At 37.0% G+C, this 22,922-nt stretch overlaps 1 protein-coding gene across 3 annotated transcripts in view; it reads right to left on the reverse strand.

Annotated features, from left to right (window-relative positions):
• KCNK2 (potassium two pore domain channel subfamily K member 2) overlaps positions 1-22,922 on the reverse strand; it is a 231,562-nt gene that overhangs the window by 77,381 nt on the left and 131,259 nt on the right. For all 3 annotated transcript variants that reach the window (XM_013970432.2, XM_005690991.3, XM_005690992.3), the window contains exon 3: positions 16,792-16,909. In XM_013970432.2, coding sequence (XP_013825886.1) covers positions 16,792-16,909 — 118 coding nt within the window. The remainder of the gene's footprint in view (positions 1-16,791; positions 16,910-22,922) is intronic.

Raw genomic sequence — 22,922 nt, forward strand, 5'->3', positions numbered from 1 at the left:
AAAGTACCACAAATAAAGAGGGAAAAGTCACCTTAGGTTAGTGAACAAAATTATAAGATGTAAGAATTGAAATGGCAAATAGAATTCTAACCCCATGATTACACAAATATGAAAAGCTGAGACCAAGAAAATTGAAGTACTGGTGGTAATTAGGTAGCAGACGCTGAAGAGACGGAATGCAAAGTTTTTAAGTGCTGAGTGTCCATATTTAATACAATTTAAGTTAAAACTGAATTATGGTATAAGGATTTTTCTATGCTCGTCTTGGCTATTACCGTGGGGCAGTAATTCAAACCTCATCAACTACTGACAGTGTCAAAAAGGGAAAGAAAGAGAATGTGACAGCCAACCTACCTGAAAGATGTATGATTATCCAGATACTGAACCTGAGTGATGACAGCTGAAGTTGAGTCATTGAGATGAAAGAATATATCACCCAAACCATTAAGAGACATTGGGTAAATTCAATTTAAATTTAATATCCAACATTTTTTAAGATGCACCTCAGATATGAGATTAGATTTCCATGCATTCTTTGATTTTGACAAATTAAATATCTTCAAACTAATTTATTTGTGTATCTTATTTTTTAAAAAATACACTAAAAAATGAAAATTAAGGATGCTTATTTTCGTGTCTAAAAATTTATATCCTCAACATCAAGAGAGTAAGGCCATTTATATAAAAGGTTTTCCACACATGGTAATGGCAGATATGCTTTACTTAATCCAATATTCACAAGTAACAAGTGTTGGAGGATCCATCAGAGCCCTGCACTTTTCAAGTTGATTTTCCCCAAATTACTTATACATTTTTCCAAAGGTAACACTGGCATCATTCATTCACCTAGAAAGGTAGAGTCCTGAAACAGTCCTTAACCATTAGGAGAGACAGGTGGACAGATATGATCAGTTCAGAAGGAATTTACAGTAAATCACATATATCCTGCTTTTCTCAACGTATAATGCAATAGAGGTCAGAGATTATGAATGTGGACCCTGCAGCCAAACCAGGTGGATTTAAAACCCCACTAAATGCCATCTACTCGCTGCATGACCCAGGCACGTTATCTACACTCTCAATGCCTCCCTTTGCTTATCCTAAAATGGGAATAATGACGGCAATACCTTATAGGTTGTTGTAGGGATGAAAATGTTTGAATATATACATAGAGTACTTAAAACAGTACCTAGCACATACTAAATGTTATGAAAGTGTTAGTCACTCAATTGTGACTGATTCTCCCACCAGGCTCCTCTGTCCATGGAATTCTCCAGGGAAGAACAACTGGAGTGAGCTGCCATACCCTTCTCCAGGAGATCTTCCTGACCCAGGGATTGAACCTGGGTCTCCCACACTGCAGGCAGATTCTTTATCGTCTGAGCCACCAGGGAAGCCCACTGAATGTTACACTTCTTTGCTATTACTATGTTATTACATGAGGGACCACATAAAAAACAAGTATTTCAGTCTGATGCCACAGTTTTGCTGATTTCTCAATGTCTTTTGGGTTTTATGCATGTGTGTTTAGTCGCTGACTCTGTGCAACCCTGTAGACTGTAGTCCGCCAAGCTCCTCTGTCCATGGGATTCTCCAGGCAAAGATGGGAGTGGGTTGCCACGCCCTCCTCCAGGGGATCTTCTTGACCAGGGATGGAACCTGTGTCTCTCATGTCTCGTGCACTGGCTTTATAAGTCTTACCAATCTACACCTAGTGGAGTCTCAGTGGTAAAGAATCTACCTGTCAGTGCAGCAGACCTGGGTAGGATTCCTGGGTTGGGAAGACCCCCTGCAGAAGGGAATGGCAACTCACTCCAGTATTCTTGCCCAGGAAATCCCATGGACAGAGGAGCCTGGCCGGCTACAGCCCACGAGGTCACAAAGAGTCGGACATGACTTAGCGACCAAACAACAACTAATCTACGTCTATTACATAGTTCTGTCAAGCAACTAACTATCAAAAGCTCAAATAACTCACCTAACAACTGTTGGTGATTCATCAATCATAGGTCATTAATTTTCATTGGTTTTGTTCTGTCTAATGCTCTGCTTTATGTGGGTCATTTCCTATGGTGTCTAGAATTTATTTCCCACAGATAGTAGAAAATGTGCTCTTCTCAGCCTTGGGACTGGGAGAAGAGGGTGGGGAAAGGCCCATCCCCCAAACTCTGATCAGGAACATCTGAACTGGAAAGATGTATAAAAGGAACTTAACACTGAGACTCTATTATGAGGGAGAGACTGTGGTATCCTAGGCACTTTGGGTATGTTTTCCTCAATTAATTCCCAAAGTAACATTCTGGAAAAGGTGTCTTAAAACTTAGGGCTCAGAAATGTTAAGTAAAACAGACATGAGCAATTGAAAGCGGCACGACCAGCATTTAAATGCACATCTATGCATTTCCCAACTACGGAGACAGGCTGCCTGCTCTTGGATATGATCCACGCTCCCTGCCCTGCCACAGACAGACATGCACACACACAAATAATTCCATCCACCTGTTTTAGATTATTTGACTTTCCTAGGGTTTAATCTAAAGGAAGGGTTCAAGAGGTGGTAGACAGGGAAGGAGTGTGACCACCGCTGTTCCTCACCACCTGCATTCTTACTTCTTAATTTCTTATACAGTCTCATTTGAACTTGAATTGAAGCATGAACACACACACACACACACACACACTCACACAAATAATTACAAGAAGCCTCATTGTGCCCGAAATGTGAATTCTTGAGTATATTTTTCTCTTTTCTATGATCTCTTTACAGCTATGAAGACTATCTCAGATTAAGTCCCATACCTTGAATTCAGTCTATTAGAAAACCTAATCCTGGAATGCAAGATTTTATTTTATTTTATATAAATTTATTAATTTTAATTGGAGGCTAATTACTTTACAATATTGTATTGGTTTTGCCATATATTTTAGTAAGAAATCAACAAGACACTCTTAAAGATAGCTCAGGATAATGGCTATAAAAACACGATTTCCTTGTTTCCATAACAATTCAGAGCCTCTAGAGAGAGAATATGGGAGGCTTTTCCACTTGGTAGAAGGCTGCTGCTGCTGCTAAGTCGCTTCAGTCGTGTCCGACTCTGTGCGAGCCCATGGACTGCAGCCTACCAGGCTCCTCTGTCCGTGGGATTTTCCAGGTAAGAGTACTGGAGTGGGGTGCCATTGCCTTCTCTTTGGTAGAAGGCAGTGCACTGAAATTAATAATTGGTAGCTAACTCTAGTTATGTTATCCTGCTACTAAGCCTGCCCACATTGAATTAAGTGGGAAGAACTTTTGAGGCCCCCATTCACACTCCATGTTCACAGTTTAGAAACACAAATCCAAAGCAAGAACAAATAACATAAAAACTGGAAAAGAAATATCATCTTTTAAACTCCTTTAAAATTGTGCCTCCCATTCCCAGCCTATTTTCCTGGTCTAGTCTTTTTTTTTTTCCTTTATCCAGTACCACTTTTTTAATTGTTATATTTGCATGCTTCCTTTTTCTTGTTTTTGTTTTAATTTTTATGAAATACAGTTAATTTGGGGGCAGGGTGCTTCCCAGGTGGCACTAGTGGTAAGGAACCTGCCTACCAGTGCAAGAGACCTAAGTGACACTGGTTCGATCCCTGGGTTGGGAAGATTCCCTGGAGGAGGAAATGGCAACCCACTCCAGTACTTTTGCCTGGAGAATCTCACTGACAGAGGAGCCTGACGAGCTACAGTCCATAGGGTCACAGAGAGATGCACATGACTGAAGCAACTTAGGACGCATACATACTTGATTTATAATTCTGTGTCAGTTTCGGTGTTCAGCAAAGTGATTCAGTTATACACATGTGAGAGTGTGTGTGTGTATTCTTTCCGAGATTCTGGCTTTACAGGCCAAATAGCCTCTGCTGTACTATTCAACTCTGCCAACACAGTGTGTAGATAGTCAAGTCAATACTGAAATAAACTGATGTAGCTGTGTTCTAATAATTACAGAACAGGAGGAAGGCTGGATTCTTAAAATCCAGAATGTCATGGCTGGGGATTGCAATACTCTAGTTTTCTAAAGCATAACATTTCTTCTCATGTTTACAGAAAACAATTCAGAATCTGCAGGATTTTGGAAGAACTGAAAATATTTGACACTACAATATCACTCAGAGCTCAGCAGTAACATAAGATTTTCTTATTTTTAGAAATGTGCTCTTACATGGCTTCTTTCTGACCACTGTACTTAGTTCTCTAAGCAGTTATTTTGTCCGCCAGCATCAACACCAGCATTTTACTACAATGTTTCTGGCACAGTACTTTTTCTAAATTTTTCAAGTGCTACAAAATGTTACTTTCTATCAGTCTAAAATTTAAAATAGAAATTATTCAAGCCAATGGTTTTAAACTCTTCTAAGAATTATGGGACACTTTGAGAATCTAAGGTACATTATGGGTCATCTCTCTGGAAAATAAACCCCTAGGCTTAACGTTCCAGAGGTTCACAGAATTTAAGTCACAGAGCGCATTTCAACCTTTATTGGACAATGAGGAAAAATGGAGGAAAAAAAGCATCTTCTTTTAAAATGATGAATTTTAATTGCATAGTAGTGAAGCATTATTAAATATCCTTTGAATTTTCATAAAATCCTGGGGGACAGGAAGCACAACTATTATTCACTTATTAGGAGATCATATGGACTACTCACATGAGAAAATAACTCAGAGATGTTCAGTGATCTGGTCAAAAGTACACAGTGAATAATGTTAGAATCAGGACAAACCTGGGTCTTCTAGTTACAAATTGTATTTTTTTTTTTTTTTTTTTGCTTAATGTTCTTTAGTCCAGTGCTTGGCAAATGTTTTCTATAAAGGGCCAGATAGTAAAATTTTCAGCTTTGCAGCCATACACACCTCTGGTGCACTATTCAACTCTGCCATTATAGCATGAAGGTAACCAAAGAGGGTACTAACATAAGTGGACATCGCCGTGTTCTAATTACATAACAGAAGCAAGGCTGGATTTTGCCCACAGGGTCATAGTTTGCTGACCCCTGCATTATTTCACTTCTACATCAAAGGTAAACATAGTTGTTTAATTTATTTTCCTAAACGGTTTTACTGTTTTTGTATCATCATAATTTTGACCTTGATAAGTGATCATTAATAAAATGCAGTTGGCCCTCCATAGCTTTGGTTTCTGTATCTGAAGACTGAATGAACCACGGATCAAAAATATTTGAAAAAAAAAAAATTTCCAGAAAGTTCCAAAAAGCAAAACTTGAATTTGGCAAATGCGGGCAACTATTTCCATAGCATTTATATTATACTTGCAACTACTTACATAGCATTTATATTACATTAGGTATTAAAATTAATCTAGAAGTGATTTAAAGTATAATCTATAGGTTATATACAAACACTGTACTATTTTATATAAGAGAATTGAGTATCTATGGATCTGGGTACCTGTGGGGGTTCTGGAGTCAGTTCTTCCATGTATATCAAAAGGTGACTGTACTCTAAATGCTAATGGAACCCTATGCAATATCACTAATGAATGACAGCGAAATCTCTGCCAAGAAACTAAAACTAGAATTGTATATATTGATTCTTATTTTCATTTTGAGATAGTAACACTGATGAAACACTGTAGACGGAGGTAAATTTGGAACACAGTCTCCTTCAGTAGCACAACATTAGATGTGAAAAATGAAAATCCTATTGCAGTGACGGACTTAAGGAGACACAATTTGAAAAAGCGAATTAAAATACAAACTATATTTTGTTATGATGTTTAATTACTTTGACTATCAAAGAACATTCAAGGAAGTATCTAATTAGTATATTTGCTTGTGGAAGTTAGTAGGGCTGTCACAAAATACCCTGGTTGTTCTGATCTCAGGGCAGGAGAGCACTTCCCCACCTATACTCTTGAAGGTAGTCTGGCTAATGTCATGTTGGTAAATACAGTGTGTTCACACATACAAAGCATGATCAGCCAGAGGTCAGTTTTCCACGCCCTCCTTCTTACAAGGGCAGGGCCCTCCCATTGATCCACACTGGACATACAATGTGATCAGGAAATAAACATTTAATTCTGTAAAGCCAACAAAATGTGAGGGTTGTTTACTACAGAAAATAACTTGGCAGATACTAATACAGAGGCACAGATTTTTTTTCATTTATTCAAATAGTAGTTCAGTTGGTAAAGAATTGGCCTGCAATGTGGGAGACCCAGGTTTGATCCCTGGGTCAGGAAGATTCCCTGGAGAAGGGAATGACTACCCACTCCAGTATTCTGGCCTGGAGAATTCCATGGACAAAGGAGCCTGGTGGGCTACAGTCCATGGGGTCACAAAGAGTCGAACATGACTGTCTGACTTTCACTAACTTTTATTATTCTCAACTAATAGTTAACACCTTGCTTCATTATATATTATTCTGATGATCATATTTTAGATCACCTAAATATCATTAAAATCAACTCATTTTGTTATATCAAACTACAAATTAACTAGATGAAGAAACTAGTCAAATCTAACACTGAGCATTGTGAGAATAACTGGTTTGAGCACACCTTAAGTATGTGAAGGCAACATTATAAATATTATAATAATTAAAATGAATGGATCAAATCTTTAAGAAAGAATGAACTTTCTTCGTTAACATTAGTAACATAAATAAATGTAATATAAAGTTTAATAATAAAATAAAAATTACCCTAGTAACAAAATTAGTTTCAATTTATTATACTGTCATTCAGTGTACAAACTGTTTCTACATATACGTTTATTTAACCTTCACAACAATTTTGATTGTGAGAAACATTAGCCCTCTTTGATAAAGAAGAAAGTTAAGGATAATAGAAGAACTGTGATTTGCTTAAAAGAACACAACCCTAGTTAGCAGTAAAGACAAAACCTAAACAACGTCTCTGAAATGAAATCTGATGTTCCTTCTCCTGTATCACTTCTTTAAAAAAATAGGGAGAAATATTTTCATTCTGAGAGGGACAATGTAAGTAAAACTAGCATGAATACATACAGAACTTCATTGACTTGCACTATAATATTTATTAGGAGGTCATGTCTACATCTGTTTTTTTAATGCATCAAATGAAATTTAAACAGAGTTTCTATTAAGTCATCTACAGGTAGCAATGAAATAACCTATTAAAACCTGCATTGTTTGAACAGGAGCTGCTTAAGCGGATCATGATTTATTCCACACCCTCTCTTTTTCCTTCTCTTGCTGCTTGCCTTTGGAAATTCTTTGTTAGAATCTACAATAAGGGAAGATTAAACTTAGAGAGGAAAGGCACAACATATCAACCAAACTTGTCCACTTGTTTGTTGTTTTTGCTTTAAAAATAAAGTTAATAGGGAAAGAAGTTTAAGATTAGTAATTAACATGCATTTTTGAGACCTGTGGCACCGAAGAATTGATGCTTTTGAACTGTGGTGTTGGAGAAGACTCTTGAGTCCCTTGGACAGCAAGGAGATCCAACCAGTCCATCCTAAAGGAAATCAGTCCTGAATATTCACTGGAAGGACTGATGATGAAGCTGAAACTCCAATACTTTGGCCACCTGATGCGAAGAGCTGACTCACTGGAAAAGACCCTGATGCTGGGAAAGACTGAAGGCAGGAGAAGAAGGGGATGACGGAGGATGAGATGGTTGGACAGCATCATCGACTTAATGGACATGAGTTTGAGTCAGCTCCGGGAGTTGGTGGTAGACAGGGAGGCCTGGCATGCTGCAGTCCATGGGGTTGCAAAGAGTCAGATACGACTGAGCGACTGAACTGAACTGAACTGTGACTTTCAAAAGTTTATATGATCAATATTTCCTCCAGTGGTACTTTAGAACCAAAAGATGGCTGCCTGGAATTATTTTGTTTTAAATTAATTATTTGCATTGTACCTTATGTGCACACAAACCACAATAATTACTCATGAACCTCATTTGGCACAGGCACTTCTTTTGCATATATCATGTTATAATTTCAGTACCACATAAATAACAATGCCAATTTCCAAGAGTAAGATTGCACAAGTCTAGATTTTTTTTTTAAGGATTGGGAAGAAAACAAATATGTAGTATAATTACTAGCTTAAAGTAGACAGGTCCAGACAAATGTTATTACATTCCTTCCCTATCAAATGCAGTACTTGAGACAATTAAAAAAAAAATGTTTTCCTGATAATCATCCCACCTATAGTTTTAATCACATTTCGCACAATACTTGCATATTTAGGGGTCAATCAGATGTTCTTTAAAACCTATAATGTATGACAAACGTGCTGCATGTCAGTGGTTGGGAAAGGAGAAAAGACAAGATTAAAAATAGATTCTGTATTTATTCAGGGCATGAACTTCACGACAATTCTTTGCTTCCAACTTTAAGGTAATTTCACAATCACACGGTTTAACAGTGATTGCTTTTCGGAAGATTAAAAGTATGTTAATGCAAACTTTTCAAAAGTAGACAGAAATACATACAAGTTTATTTTGTTGCAGAATATAAGCAATTTCTGCCTTGAATACACCGAAGATATGGATGACTACTAAGCTGATACCATAGCCCTCCTCTCACTGGCACTTTCAGTTTCTTTTATATCTACACTTTCTTGCTCTGCATTCTACTACCTCAAAATAATAATAATAAACACTGCTTCACTCCTGGAAAGACTATATCCATAACACTGCTGGATCACTCCTGGGAAGATTACATCCATAACACTCCTTTCAATTAGCATAGGATTCTAAATACTCAGTGCTCTGAATTAAACCTCTTTGTGGATGACTAACATACATACTAACATACATAATGAGAAAAGAAGATGACTATTCTATTTCATTATTATTGCTTTAGAGTCTTTAACACTATTTAAGTAAAAATTCTGCTTTATTGTCTATCAAATATAATCTTACACTCTGCAAACTTAACTACTGTTCAGAAGGCATTTTTCTTCTCTGAGAAAGAAATGCATTTTAACTTAGAAAATAAACCTATGTGAAGATTTTGAATGGTAGGAACATATATATATACACAAATATCTTGAGACAGGCTTTCCTTTTGTTCATTTTAGTAGATTAGAAGAGAAACAGAGCATCAATGACCCAAAACAATTTCTTAATTTCAACCTCTGAATTTCAACTGTACAGCATTAGAATTACAGATTTTGGAAAAAGAATAATCTACTTTAACAAACTGGTATAAAGAAAAATGCAAGGAGATTGTGGAGTCAGAGCTGGAAGTCACCTTGCGAGATAATTCAGCTTTTAAGCTGCCTGAAAGAAGTTCAGCTTTCCTTTAAAATAGGTTCCCAAAATCCAATATGCAGTTCTCAGAAAATATCCAAGAGAGTAGTGAAATGCCACCGAATTACGAGTATACCAAATAAATAAGATAGCACCTAACAACCAAAGTTGCAATGACATCACCCCCAGGAAAACGCTGGCTGTCAAATTCTACATCCCACTGCCTTAAGTCTGCTCATTTCCAAGTTCAGTTAGTGGTTTCATGAGATAACAAAATTGTACAGAAAAGCTCTTACAACTTTTTCCTCACCTTTTAAGCTATAGTTTTTTGTTGCTGTTGTTTATTTGTTTTTTATCATGTCCAACAGGAAGGCCCTAGATTCCCTGATAAAGATATGCATAAGGCTTTACACTTTTCAATATACTTCTGGCATTTTCAAAATTGACCTTTTTTTATCAGGAATTGTTTGTTTAAACCACTCTCTAGTTTTTTGTCCTTTTTGTCTACTCAAGTAAGCATTATGCTAAACAGGTGAAACAGGAGCTTGCAAAAAATCTGTGACTATTGTCCTAACAGTGTCAGCAATTCAATAATTCAACCAAGGTATAAGGAAATTGAGAGACTCGGTGGCTGGTTCAAAATACAGAAAAACTAAACACAGAAATTATATACTTGAATCCAATCTCTATAACTCAAGGGGAAGAAAACAAGAGTCCTTTGTAAATACAAGAAACATGACTCTGAGGAAATGTTTTCCATAAGACCTAACATGATGCTTTGAGATCTTGAAGTTGCTATAGACCATAGTGCTATCTTGTTATTCGCATTCTGACACTCAGAGATCATGATGATTCAGTGATAAGCTTGGGCAAATCCTGGCTCTGGCATTTCAATTTACTTTCCACTGGGGAAAATTTCATTATATTTTAATGCCTTCTGGGAACAAAATCACCTTACATCTTATTCTAATCTTTAAATTGACCTCAAAATAGAATACAGTTTTCCATTACATCACTTTTGCCAACAGACTTTCCTAGAATTTAACTGATTTCTTATTAGCTTTAAAATAACTTAAAATTTAAAACATTAAACTTCCCATGGCACTATTCTCAGAGACAAGTATATTTCTATTCATAAACTCTCTTTTGAAAAAAAAAATTTTATGGGAATATAGTTGATTTACAATGTTGTATCAATTTCAAGAAACAGTTATACATTCACATATATCCACTCTTTTTGCTAGATTATTTTCCCATATGGGTCATTACAGAGTACTGAGTAGAGTTTCCTGAGCTATACAGTAGGTCCTTATTAAGAGTCTTTTCCAGTGAGTCAACTCTTCACATGAGGTGGCCAAAGTACTAGAGTTTCAGCTTCAGCATCAGTCCCTCCAAAGAAATCCCAGAGCTGATCTCCTTCAGAATGCACTGGTTGGATCTCCTTGCAGTCCAAGGGACTCTCAAGAGTCTTCTCCAACACCACAGTTCAAACACATCAATTCTTCGGCGCTCAGCCTTCTTCACAGTCCATCTCTCACATCCATACCTGACCACAGGAAAAACCATAACCTTGACTAGACGGACCTTTGTTGGCAAAGTAATGTCTCTGCTTTTCAATATGCTATCTAGGTTGGTCATAACTTTTCTTCCAAGGAGTAAGAGTCTTTTAATTTTATGGCTGCAGTCACCAACTGCAGTGATTTTGGAGCCCCCCAAAATAAAGTCTGACACTGTTTCCACTGTTTCCCCATCTATTTCCCATGAAGTGATGGGACCAGATGCCATGATCTTCGTTTTCTGAATGTTGAGCTTTAAGCCAACTTTTTCACTCTCCTCTTTCATCAAGAGGCTTTTGAGTTCCTCTTCACTTTCTGCCATAAGGGTGGTGTCATCTGCATGTCTGAGGTTACTGGTATTTCGTTACCTGTTTTATGTATGGTAGTGTGTATATGTCAGTCCCAAACCCCAGTGTATCCCCCTCCCCTCCCTTATCCCCTGGTGACTGTAAGTTTGTTTTCTGCATTCATGACTCTGCTTTTCTTTTGTAAAGAAGCTCATATATACTCTTTTGTTTTGGATCCCCTTCCCCATATAAGCTATCTCATATGACATCTGTCTTTCTGTGTCTGACTTACTTCACTCAGCATGACACTCTCTATGTTGCTTTCTCTCTTATGGATTAATGCAATAACCTTCGCAATGGCCTTCCTGCTTTCCCTTTTGCCCTCTGAACAGCAACATGAGTCACATTAGGACTCTTTTCTGCTGAAATTTTTCCTTGGCTTCCCACTGAATTGAGGATATTGTCACAACTATCAGGTCCTAACATGCTCCAGCCCCCGTTCATCTTGCTAACCTTGCTTCTTCTTTGCCATGCTGTGCCCTCTGCCTGAACTCATCTCTGCATTCTTCTCTTCCTGACTTGGGCTTCCCAGGTGGCTCAGCAGTAAAGAATCCACCTGCCAAGGCTTGCCAATCACAGGAGGTGCACATTTGATCCCTGGGTCGAGAAGATCTCCCTGGAGAAGGAGACAGCAACCCACTCCAATGTTCTTGCCTGGGAAATCCCATGGACAAGAGAGCTTGGTGGGTTACAGTCCATGGCGTTGGAAAGAGTTGGACACAACTGAGCCCACATGCATCTTCGTTGGTTTCCTGGCTGATTTTGTTTCATCCTTTAATCTTTAGCTTAACTGTTACCTGCTCTGAGAGCTGTTGAATCAGTCTGCTCTAGAGCACCTCCCACTCCTTGCCCTGGCTCCACAATCGACTCTCCATCACACACATGAACTTTTATGGAGCACTTATCACCACTGATTTTGTTTTTCAGGGCACTGACTGATTTTGGGTTTCCTCAAAGCCAAGCGCTCCAGGAGGGAGCCTGTTTAACTTGTCTTTCTAGTCTGTCTGAATTAAAGAATAAACCAACAAATTTAAATTTGAGGAAGGAAAACAACTAAAATGAAGCTTCCTAAGACAACAACATGTATAAAATTTCGGCCATTAAAAAAATCAATTTATTTATTTTAATTGACCATTTTTTAAAACTTCTTTTTCTTCACAGCATCAACTAGCACTGCCTACGAACTGTACTGACCTGCTGCCTAAATATTCAATAGTCAACATTTTGACACCTCTCTCTTCATTGCATTACTCCCCAAGGCCTGTTGATTCTTGCATCTAATTATTTCAACCTTTTGTCCGAATCCCATTTCTCAACACCAGCTCCAATCCTCCCAGTCAATACTCTGACTCTTCTGTGGATCACGGTAAAGGCCTCTTAATTATTCCCTCACTGTCAGTCTCCACATATTCCATTCCAGACAGATGCATCTTCTAAGGTTACTTTTAACCTATCAACTCATTTTCAAAAAAAAAAAAAAAATCCTTTGTTCTTAGTACAGTAGGTCCAAACTTCTCAAAAAACAAATTATTTTCAACTGTGTTCTTCCCATTTGAATCAGTCAATAACATTTCCCACTACCTGGTTAAACAATTCCTCCGGTCTACTTGAATACTTTTCTGTCTTCAAAATAAGTCAGGTTCGTTCTCTCTTGGTTTTTTCCCTGGCTATCTCACAGACCAGGAGGCTTTTATTCCCTCCACCAATCTAAACCAAAACATTTTCTTCAAAGCATAGCTCAAACCCAACTTCTCTAATTAAGCCTTTTCCCCCTGTTCTAGCCCACATGTTCTTTCCTTTTTCTCTTCTTATAGCACTGAAACAATCATTCCATATAATATGTGATTCTACAAGACCTATTTCTGTCATTTTCCCATTATTTCCTAACCATAAATTTTATCTCTCAAATTAGATTGCAAACCAAAACTGTGTTCTTATTTCCTTTTACACTCCCAGCAGCAGCAGAACTAGCATAGATTTCAGTAGGAGCTACTATGTTGACTTGATTTACACAGTCCTAAAGATGAATCCCTTCAACTACAAACAACCATTTGGGATGGCCTATAACTCCTAAACGGGCTTCCCAGGTTGTTCAGTGGTAAAGAATCTGCCTGCAATGCAGGGGGTGCAGGTTTGATCCCTGGGTGAGGAAGATTCCCCTACAGGAGGAAATGGAAACCCACTCTAGTATTTCTGCCTGGGAAATCCCATAGACAAAGGAGGCTGGTGGGCTACAGTCCATAGTGCTGAAAAAGAACTGGACATGACTGAGCAACTCAACAACAGTTCCTGAACAGATCATACTCTCTGTTACCTCTAATCTTTCCCACATGAACTCCCGATGCCTACAAAGCTCTCATTTTATTAATGCCTTTAATTACCTGAAGTGAAATTTTAGTTATTCAGTTGTGTCCAACTCTTTGTGACCCCATGGACTGTAGCCTGCCAGGCTCCTTCCTCTGTCCCTGGAATTCTCCAGGCAAGAATACTGGTGGGTTGCCATTTCTTTTTCCAAAGAATCTTCCCAGCATATTTGCATTAAATGCTCTTAAGCCATAGCACCTGGCAGGCTACATGGTAAATGACAATTTGCCTACTGACCTCCCTGACTGGTCTGTGTGCCACTTGGTCTCAAATAATTTACCTCTTATCTTTACAGTGGCAGACAAATCATGTTTTATTATTTACTGAATAAATAAATGAACAAAAATGTTAGTAACCTGTTTAAGGAATTAAGAATTTAGTGTAATAAGTTATCAATTTAATGTTATATAATTTCCAACAAGCTGTATTTCATCTCATTTAGAATCTACATCTGTTTTTTAACTCCAAAAATAATTATTAAGTATCCACTATGTGTCTGCCTGGAGAATCCCAGGGACGGGGGAGCCTGGTGGGCTGCCATCTATGGGGTCACACAGAGTCGGACACGCCTGAAGTGACTTAGCAGCAGCAGCAGCAGTCACTATGTGTCAGGCATTGGGGGATACAGAAAAGACTCAAATACACAAAAATCCCAGAACGTGCATCTTACTAGATAACCGAAGCAATGCAGAACAGTATTTACTCTGAATTAGTTGGAATCCAGAGAGTATTTCTGGGCCGAAGGTTTCTCTATACAGGGATGCTGGCACTGAGATGATGCTGGCTTGGGCCAAAAATGGTGGCAGTTTGAATGGGGAGCAGTAGTTAAATTCTAGATCTCCTTTAAAGGCATAGCCAGCAGGATTGACTGATGAACTGGGAGTAAGGAATGAGAGAAAAAGAATAGTCAACAACGTACATTAGTCTGTGAAATGGAATTTGTGAAGGGTTTGGAAGGGTATGGTTTTGGAAAGAGCATGTGGATATATGAAGAGATTAAATTAGACCTTAAATGTTAACATTCTATTTTGTATAACTGAACTTCTCTTGGGCATATTTGTAATGAATAGAAAGGGTCACTTTGACATGTTAGATAAATTGTCTACACTGAGCAGAAAAATCAGGGACAGTGTCAGCCAGTGAAGCTCCACGAAACACTGCCTGTATCAGGCACCCTACAAGAAGCCACTGAAATGGATTCTCCCAGACTGTCTCAAGTTTATTGTTTAAACAACTAATGCAATGCAGCTTAGTGCTAGAGGTTACAATTTCCTCAATTTCTAAAAACCACTTCAAAGGTCAGACAATTACTATCATTAGCAATATTGATAATTACACTGAATTTTATTAAATAATGACTTGGATGTCAAATGGAGACTTACGAAAAAGGCCAAACATTTACCTTGCCCTAGACATAAAACTAGTCTAAGGCTAGAGGAGACTGCCTTGACCTTAGAGAAGGAGACCGTGGAGTAAATGTCGGTGGCCTAGAATGACTTAATCAACCTAAGATTAAAGCCGGAGGTAGAACAATAAGAGATGTGGGCTGTCAGGGAGCTACCTAAACAACCGAAATAATCAGCTACTGTGCTTAATGGCTATAATTTGGGGTAAGACTGGTAATAATGGTTTATTTTTTTTCATGTGTTGAAGTATATGTCTGCAAAACTTACTGAATTTGGGATTCAAAAAATGAGACTGTTTATAAACATAGGACGCAACAGGAAGTCTGTATAATGACTAAGTCTCTTGGAGAATAATTTAGAGGTGGTCACAATGAGCTATCACGTGGACTTTTTGAGTTTTCACTGGGCAGAAACACACCATTCTCACTCTGTCTGTGAGCTTTTTTTTCCTTCCAGACTCTAAGTAGTTTACCCAATAAACAGTTATTTCCAAGTAGAAATGGCCAAGCCGTCTAAGCTCCACGGTTAACCTATTATTATGGTTAGAAATCAAGGTTGCCATTCTTCCAGATTTTCACAGCCACACAACTTTTGACCTAGCTGATGGAAATGTAAGAGTAAACATAGTTCTTTGACCTCTGAACGAAGGCAAACATCAACATGCTAAGGGATTTATTTCACTGGCAAGTGATTCAGCACAAAAAGGCATTACAGTGGATCCACATAATGACAGGACACGACAAATTCTTCTCAAAGGAAAATTTAAGCAAGAGTTCATCCATAAACTGTCCATGTTCTCTTATTCAGGACTTTGATAGAAGTGCTCATTTGAAAACTGTAGGCACTTCATAATCTACTAATGACAAACAATAAAATTAAAGCCTTTAGAAAATTAATTCATGTGCCCAAATCAGAGGTCAGGCTCATGAGAGGAAATCTCATCACAAGCATATGTGCAAGAGAATTCCTTTTGCACACATATTTTCTACATAACTGTGATGGGTCCATTTTCTTCCCTTTGTTGAAAATTATTCTTTAAACCTACCTCCTTCCATGAAACAAAATAACTGTAACCCCTCCCAATTCTCACAGCATGGCAAGCATAGCTTTCACTATGGGGTCTGCGTTTATATCCTCGGAATATTTCTTGGGCACTGAAGAATAACAGAAGAGACGTTGCCTACATGTACCCATTCTGCTGCCTAGGGCGTGCTGAGTGGATGCAGTCAGTCCCCAAAAAGAGACCATGTTCCACTTTCAAACACTATGACATTCAACGTGATGAAAAGATAAAAGGCTTAAAGTTTCATTCTTTCTGTAATCCTCATGTTTCACTGTTAATTTTTTACAGATTTGAGTTCCTGGAAAAACATAATGCATAAAAAGGTCTGAAGCAATCATAATAGACAACCACATAAGAATAGAACAATCTGCTAAAATGTAGAATTAAATTTTATAAGTTGAAGAAAGTGATATCCAATAAGAACTTCATGAAAAGAATGTCAAAACTGTACTCAAATCATTTCTTTCTGTACTAAAGAATCAAAGATGCAGGAAATTTTTAAACTACTTGTCCCCTCTACCAAGACCATCATTTCAAGCCATTTTTTGATATTCTTGTCCATTAGTCAAAGGACTCAACTGAACTGCTCCTGAGTTTTGGGTGGATTTTAAACAACTCGGTATTCTGAATCAGTAATTCATTTTCATCATTCCTTTGTTCAAACTTTTAAACTCTCTTTTCAAAATCAATTTACTAGACTCAAGTTTTCTACCTTGAGAAGACCATTTTGACCAACCGTAAAAAAATTCAAACAAATGAATTTTAACTCACAAGCTGTACCAAAATTAAACAACAAAATAAGTTGTCTCCTACCTATGGTTGTAATAACAGTGCCAGCAAAGAAGAAGGAACTTCCCAAATCCCAGTGACTGATTTGATTGGAGGTGTTTCCTAAAGGTATAATCCCTGCATTTATTGCTGCCACTATTTGCTGCAAGTTTAAAAAGAAATTTATCAGTACACATGAATCACATGGAGGCATCAAACAGCATATATTCCCCCCCAGATAACCAATTAGTCAAAAAGCGTCAATTCTAAGGTCTACTCTTCCATTTAAAGTATACACTATAGATTAAAACTTTACACTAAAGAATTTAATACATTAAATTATAAGAAAAGTATATTTGATATCACAAGAATGGATCTGCATAAAGTTTACCATATACTATTATGATATGTATTCATAATATCATCCAGTACCATTAGCAATTTATTTGAATTAACAACTAAATATAGCAATAATTTTAATAAGTACCACCGAGTTAAAAATATCAGATTGCCAACTACAATTTAAGTAGTATATAATAGTTTCATCAAAAAAAAAACAAGTTTTTCCAAAATGCTAGTCATTTTGAATGGTAAATATAAGTATCCAATCCTGGATTGTGTACAACAGTATAGAGTATAAAATCAGTTGTTGTTGTTCAATCGCTAAGTTGTGTCCGACACTACGACCTCAGGGACTACAGTGTGCCAGGCTTCCCTGTCCTTCACCATCTCCCGGAGTTTGCTCAAACTCATGATAAAATCAGTAAGGTCCAACAATACAGGCTAAGATGACAAGGAACAGGCAATTGCCCTTCACCATCAAGCTTAAATCGATCCACTGATATCAAGATTCATAGAATCTCTACAGATTTTTATAAATTCTATGACAGTGTACATCACCGATGACTTGTAAATGACAGTCAACAATATTCATACAAGAACACTAGAATCTAGATGCTGCCTTGAGTAGTAATACTGGGAGACAGAAAGATGATATTATAATCCCTTCTCAATCAGAAGGAAATGGCAATCCACTCCAGGACTATTGCCTGGAAAATCCCATGGCCAGAGGAGCATGGTAGGCTACAGTCCATGGGGTCGCAAAGAGTCGGACAGGACTGAGCGACTTCACTTTCACTTTCACTTTCTCAATCACCAGATATTAGGGAGGGAAGACGGAGCTCCAGAAACACAAACACAGAAGAGAATAAGGAGAAAATGTATAGTGAGAGAGATACATATAGATTGTGGCAAAAGGCGTTTCTGTTGGAAATATAGTTTTTAAATATTTATCACGCAATTCCAGATTTTAAAATTGGAAGGAACTTCATTTGATAGGCAAGGAAATTAAAGACCTAGAGAGATAAAGTGACTAAGTCATACGGTTTATTTGCAAATGCACAAAAGCTACACTGGGAAAGCGGACGTACTACCCAAAGAACTTACTGTCAAATGTAAAAGAGCAGGTAATCTCGAGCTGAAATGCAATATAAAATTTCATTTGTCTGACTTGTCTTAATCTACAGGTTGAAACTTCAATAGTTAATTGAATTGCAAGCTTTTATTTACTTTAACAACAGTATATATTCATTGTTTAAAAAGTTTAGGAAAATACAGAAAGGAATAAAGAAGATAATACTGATTATTCACAATTCCAGAATTGAGAGACAACTACAGTTAATGTATTAAGGTGTCTACTCCAGGCATTCTGTTATACATTTTACATAGCCAGACTTATGCACTATATGAAATGTATTCTCTATTTTTATTTAATATTATTCTACATGTGGTTTTCCTCACAATTACCACATTTACTTAATCACTACCATATATGTAGACATACATGCTGTTCTAAAATTTGTCTTATAAAAACTGCTGTTATGAACATATTTGTGTATAAATATTTTTTTCATATCTGAATATTTTTTGTGGAAGAGATTACTAGAAATAAATTTGCCACATTGAAGATTATGAATATTTTAAAGCACTTGATATATAATAGCAAGTAGCTATCCAAGAAGGCAGTTACAATTTATAATTGCCCCCACAGTAATTTACAAATGCAATTTACAAATGCAATTTACCTCTAATATTAATAATCTATCTTAACCAAACTGATAGGAATTGTTTACATTTATATGTCCTTTATTGTGAGCAAAGTTGAGTGCTAATGTTTCCTTTGCTGCTGCTGCTAAGTCGCTTCAGTCGTGTCCGACTCTGTGCGACCCCATATATGGCAGCCGACCAGGCTCCCCCATCCCTGGGATTCTCCAGGCAACAACACTGGAGTGGGTTGCCATTGCCTTCTCCAATGCATGAAAGTGAAAAGTGAAAGTGAAGCCACTCAGTCATGTCCAACTCTTAGCGACCCCATGGACTGCAGCCTACCAGGCTCCTCCGTCCATGGGATTTTCCAGGCGAGAGTACTGGAGTGGGTTGCCATTGCCTGTTTCCTTTAACATATACTAATGAATATATATATGTACACATATATGCATAGCACACAATGAAGCTAGTTTTGAGATCACTGATTTTGTTTATCTGACTCTCTACTATAAATATAATATCAGATTAACAGGTCTCCTTAAAAATACTGAAAAATATTTTTTGCAGCTACTAACCTATTATTCTCACATAAACTTAAGAATTATTTAGTTAAATTTTATAGAAATTTTCATTTTCACTGGTTTAAAATATTTTTGCTGTTTAGATATATGTCTAATCTATAAGTTAAGTAAGGAAAATGAATACCACTATGATAGTGAAACTTCCCATCAAATAACATGCTGTGAATCTTCAATTACTGAATCTTCTTTAATATTCTGAAATAGAGCATTTTTTATTATACTTCATATAGACCTGTAAGGCTATTTTTAGATATTTTACTTTTTTTATATTTTAAATTACAATTGGTTATTGCTATTTTACATACAAATATGGGTGTCCCAGGTGGTTCAGTGGTAAAGAAACTGCCTCCCAATGCAAGAGACATGGGTTCAATCCCTTTGTCGGGAAGATCCCCGGAGAAGGACATGGCCACCCACTCCAGTATTCTTGCCTGGGGAATCCCAGGGACAGAGGGGCCTGGCGGGCTACTGTCATAGGGCCACAAAGAGTGGGACAACCTGAGTGACTGAGCACACACACAGACACAAATATATATTTCCCTTCTCTGAGCCAGCAACTCTCAGACTTTTTATCTCCAAAACAGTTTACAGTCTCAAAAAATATTGCAGACATCCAGGAACATCGGAATGTGAGTTACAGCTATTGATACTTGCATTTTTGGTTGGATTTCTAACTTTCAAATGTTTTGATTAATTTACATAAAAATAACAATAAATGTTAACACATTTTTATGAAAAAGAATTATGTTTTCCAAAACAAAGATTTAGTGAGAAGACAGGCATTGTTTTAGGATTTTATAAATCTCTGAAATGCCAGGCTTAATATAAAACAGTCACACTCCAATATATGCTTCTGCATCCAATCTGGAAAACAATATGGCAATTCCTCAAAAAATTAAAAACAGAACTACCAAACAATCCAGCAGTTCTACTTCTTGGTATTTATTCAAAAAACATGAAAAACACTAATTCAAAAAGATACATGGATTTCTGTGTTCAATTCAACATTATTTACAATAGTCAAGATATAAGATATGGAAGCAACCTAAGGGCCCACCAATAGACAAATGGATACATGTACAATGCAATATTACTCAGCCATAAAAAGAGTGAAATCTCACCATGAATGGACCTAGACGGTATTATGCTAAGTGAAATTAGTCAGAAAGAAAGAAAAATACCATATGATTTCACTTATATATGAAATCTAAAAAATAAACAAAGCGAAACATAAAAGCATAGATACAAAGGACAAACTAGTGATTGTTAGAGGGGGAAGGGCAGGGAGCTGAGTGAAATAAATGAAGGGGACTAAGAGTACAAACTTCCTTATTAAATAAATAAGTCACCAGGGTGTAATATATAACAAAAACTTCCTTATAAAATAAATGTCACAAGGATGTAATATATAGCAAAAGGAATATAGTCAGTAATACTTTAATAATTTTATATAGAACAGGTTACTAGGATGATTATTCTGTAATATATTTAAATGTTGAATCACTTGATTTACAACTGAAATGAATATTATATGTTAACTGTACTTTAATTAAAAAGTATACCTTCAACATATTCATTTATTCAAAAATATTTACCAACTGTTTATGGTGCTAGGCAATGGGGAGACAACAGAGAAGTAAAAACACGGGTGATATAATTGAGAAAAGATAAGACATGTCTGTTGATTCCATTTAATTAAGTAAAATTGATTATTTTATTCCCTAGAAGCCAGCTAAGTCCTCCAACAACTGACAATATAACATCCATAGGCAGCATCATCATTTTAGTTCATTCTTTTGCTTGTCGATGACAAGGTTCGCAGCATTACCCAGACAATTGGATAAGTTCCACAAATTATTTAAATCCAAAAGAAGCACATGTAGATTTAGAGACAGTAAAGTCTGGCAACGTGTGGGTTGTAAATAGTTACCACAGAGCTGTGATTATTGCAACAGAGGCTTTAGATAGAACCAGGAACATGTCAAATCACTGTGAGAATGAGTCTACCATGAGGTCCTTTCTCTGAAATATTCTTATAAATTCACTTTATCTATTTGTACAAGGTCCCTTGGTCAACATCCAAAGGATATCAGATGCCCTTGGCAAGGGCACTGACACAGACCTAAAAGACTCTAATTTCCATGTCAGCTCGGGCCATCGGAGCACTTAACAAGTACCTTCCTAAGAAGTGTTCCTGTATGTGCCGTATTATGTGATTAAAGCAACAATCACCACATGTATAATAAAGACTCACTTTTCCACTAAAGACAACTCTTGTGAACAAACATATTGACAATTTATGAATAAGCTGTATTTTTTAGGTTAGGGTAAAGGAAATGTAGGATCCTCTGCATTTAATCCTAAAGTATTATTACCTGAAGTATTGGCTAAGAGAGGACTTCCAAACATAAAACCTACAGTAGAAACAGTATCAAATAATTTTCAATGGATTCATACTCAATTTTGCTTTTCAGCTCATCTACAATCATAGAACGTGCATTAAGGAAAGGCAGCTGCATTAAATATATATATACATATAGATAGATATACCCACAAAGTTACAAAAAAATTGTACAAATCTAACAAAGTAAATACATATGTATAGTGAAAAAAAAAGGAAATGAAAGGCAGTTGCATACATGATTCGATTCAAGAATAGGAACTTAAGAAACAGAGCTTTGAGAGGCTTATACTTCTAGAGTTGATAAAGGTAACTGCTCTTAAAAATAATTATTTAAAAAATCTTGGTTTCTTTGACAATGGTGGCTTTAGAATCAAAGTTCACTGAGTTCTAATGGGAATTTGTGCATTTTTGACTTGTACTGTTTATGTCTCAATGTCATTGGCATTTTGGAACTGTATCGAGCTTTAACACCAAACCATGCTAAGACACACTTATTTGTAAGAGACTAGTATAGGCTTGGAACTCAAGGCAATCAATGACAAACATGAAAATGTTCCTGGGGGTCCAATGCCTAGGAATAATTTTCACATGTGTATTAAAGTACTTGACTAGCTTTAAGGAATAGCTTATTAGAAAGTAAGCAACCCCAGGGAAGGCCTGAAGAACACATTGTTTTCAGAGTAGGTTATATTGTGAATCTTAAGATACAATTTCTGATTTCACATTTTTCCCTCCTTTGCTCAGATGCTCAGATGTTCATGTTTACCAGAACAATACAGATTGTCCTGAAAGCCTACTACAGATTCCTCTCCTGTTAATATCATAATCAAGATGTCACTAAAATATGCTATTACACCTATAATCCTAAAAGTAGGGTCATGCTAGTAATCTGAAAATTTGAAGTGATACGAGAATTTCAGACTGCAGGTACAAGGCAGTGGCATCTAATTGGGCTACAGTGATGTACAGGGCTTCCCCAGTGCCTCGCCAGTAAAGAATCTGTTTGCAGTGCAGGAGATGCAGATTCAACCCCTGGGTTGGGAAGATCCCCTAGAGGAGGCATGGGAACCCACTCCAGTATTCTTGCCTGGAAAATTCCACAAACAGAGGAGCCTGACAGGCTGCAGTCTATAGAGTTATGAAGA

This window comes from Capra hircus, chromosome 16 (genome assembly GCF_001704415.2).
Source record: "Capra hircus breed San Clemente chromosome 16, ASM170441v1, whole genome shotgun sequence".
Lineage (NCBI taxonomy): Eukaryota > Metazoa > Chordata > Mammalia > Artiodactyla > Bovidae > Capra > Capra hircus.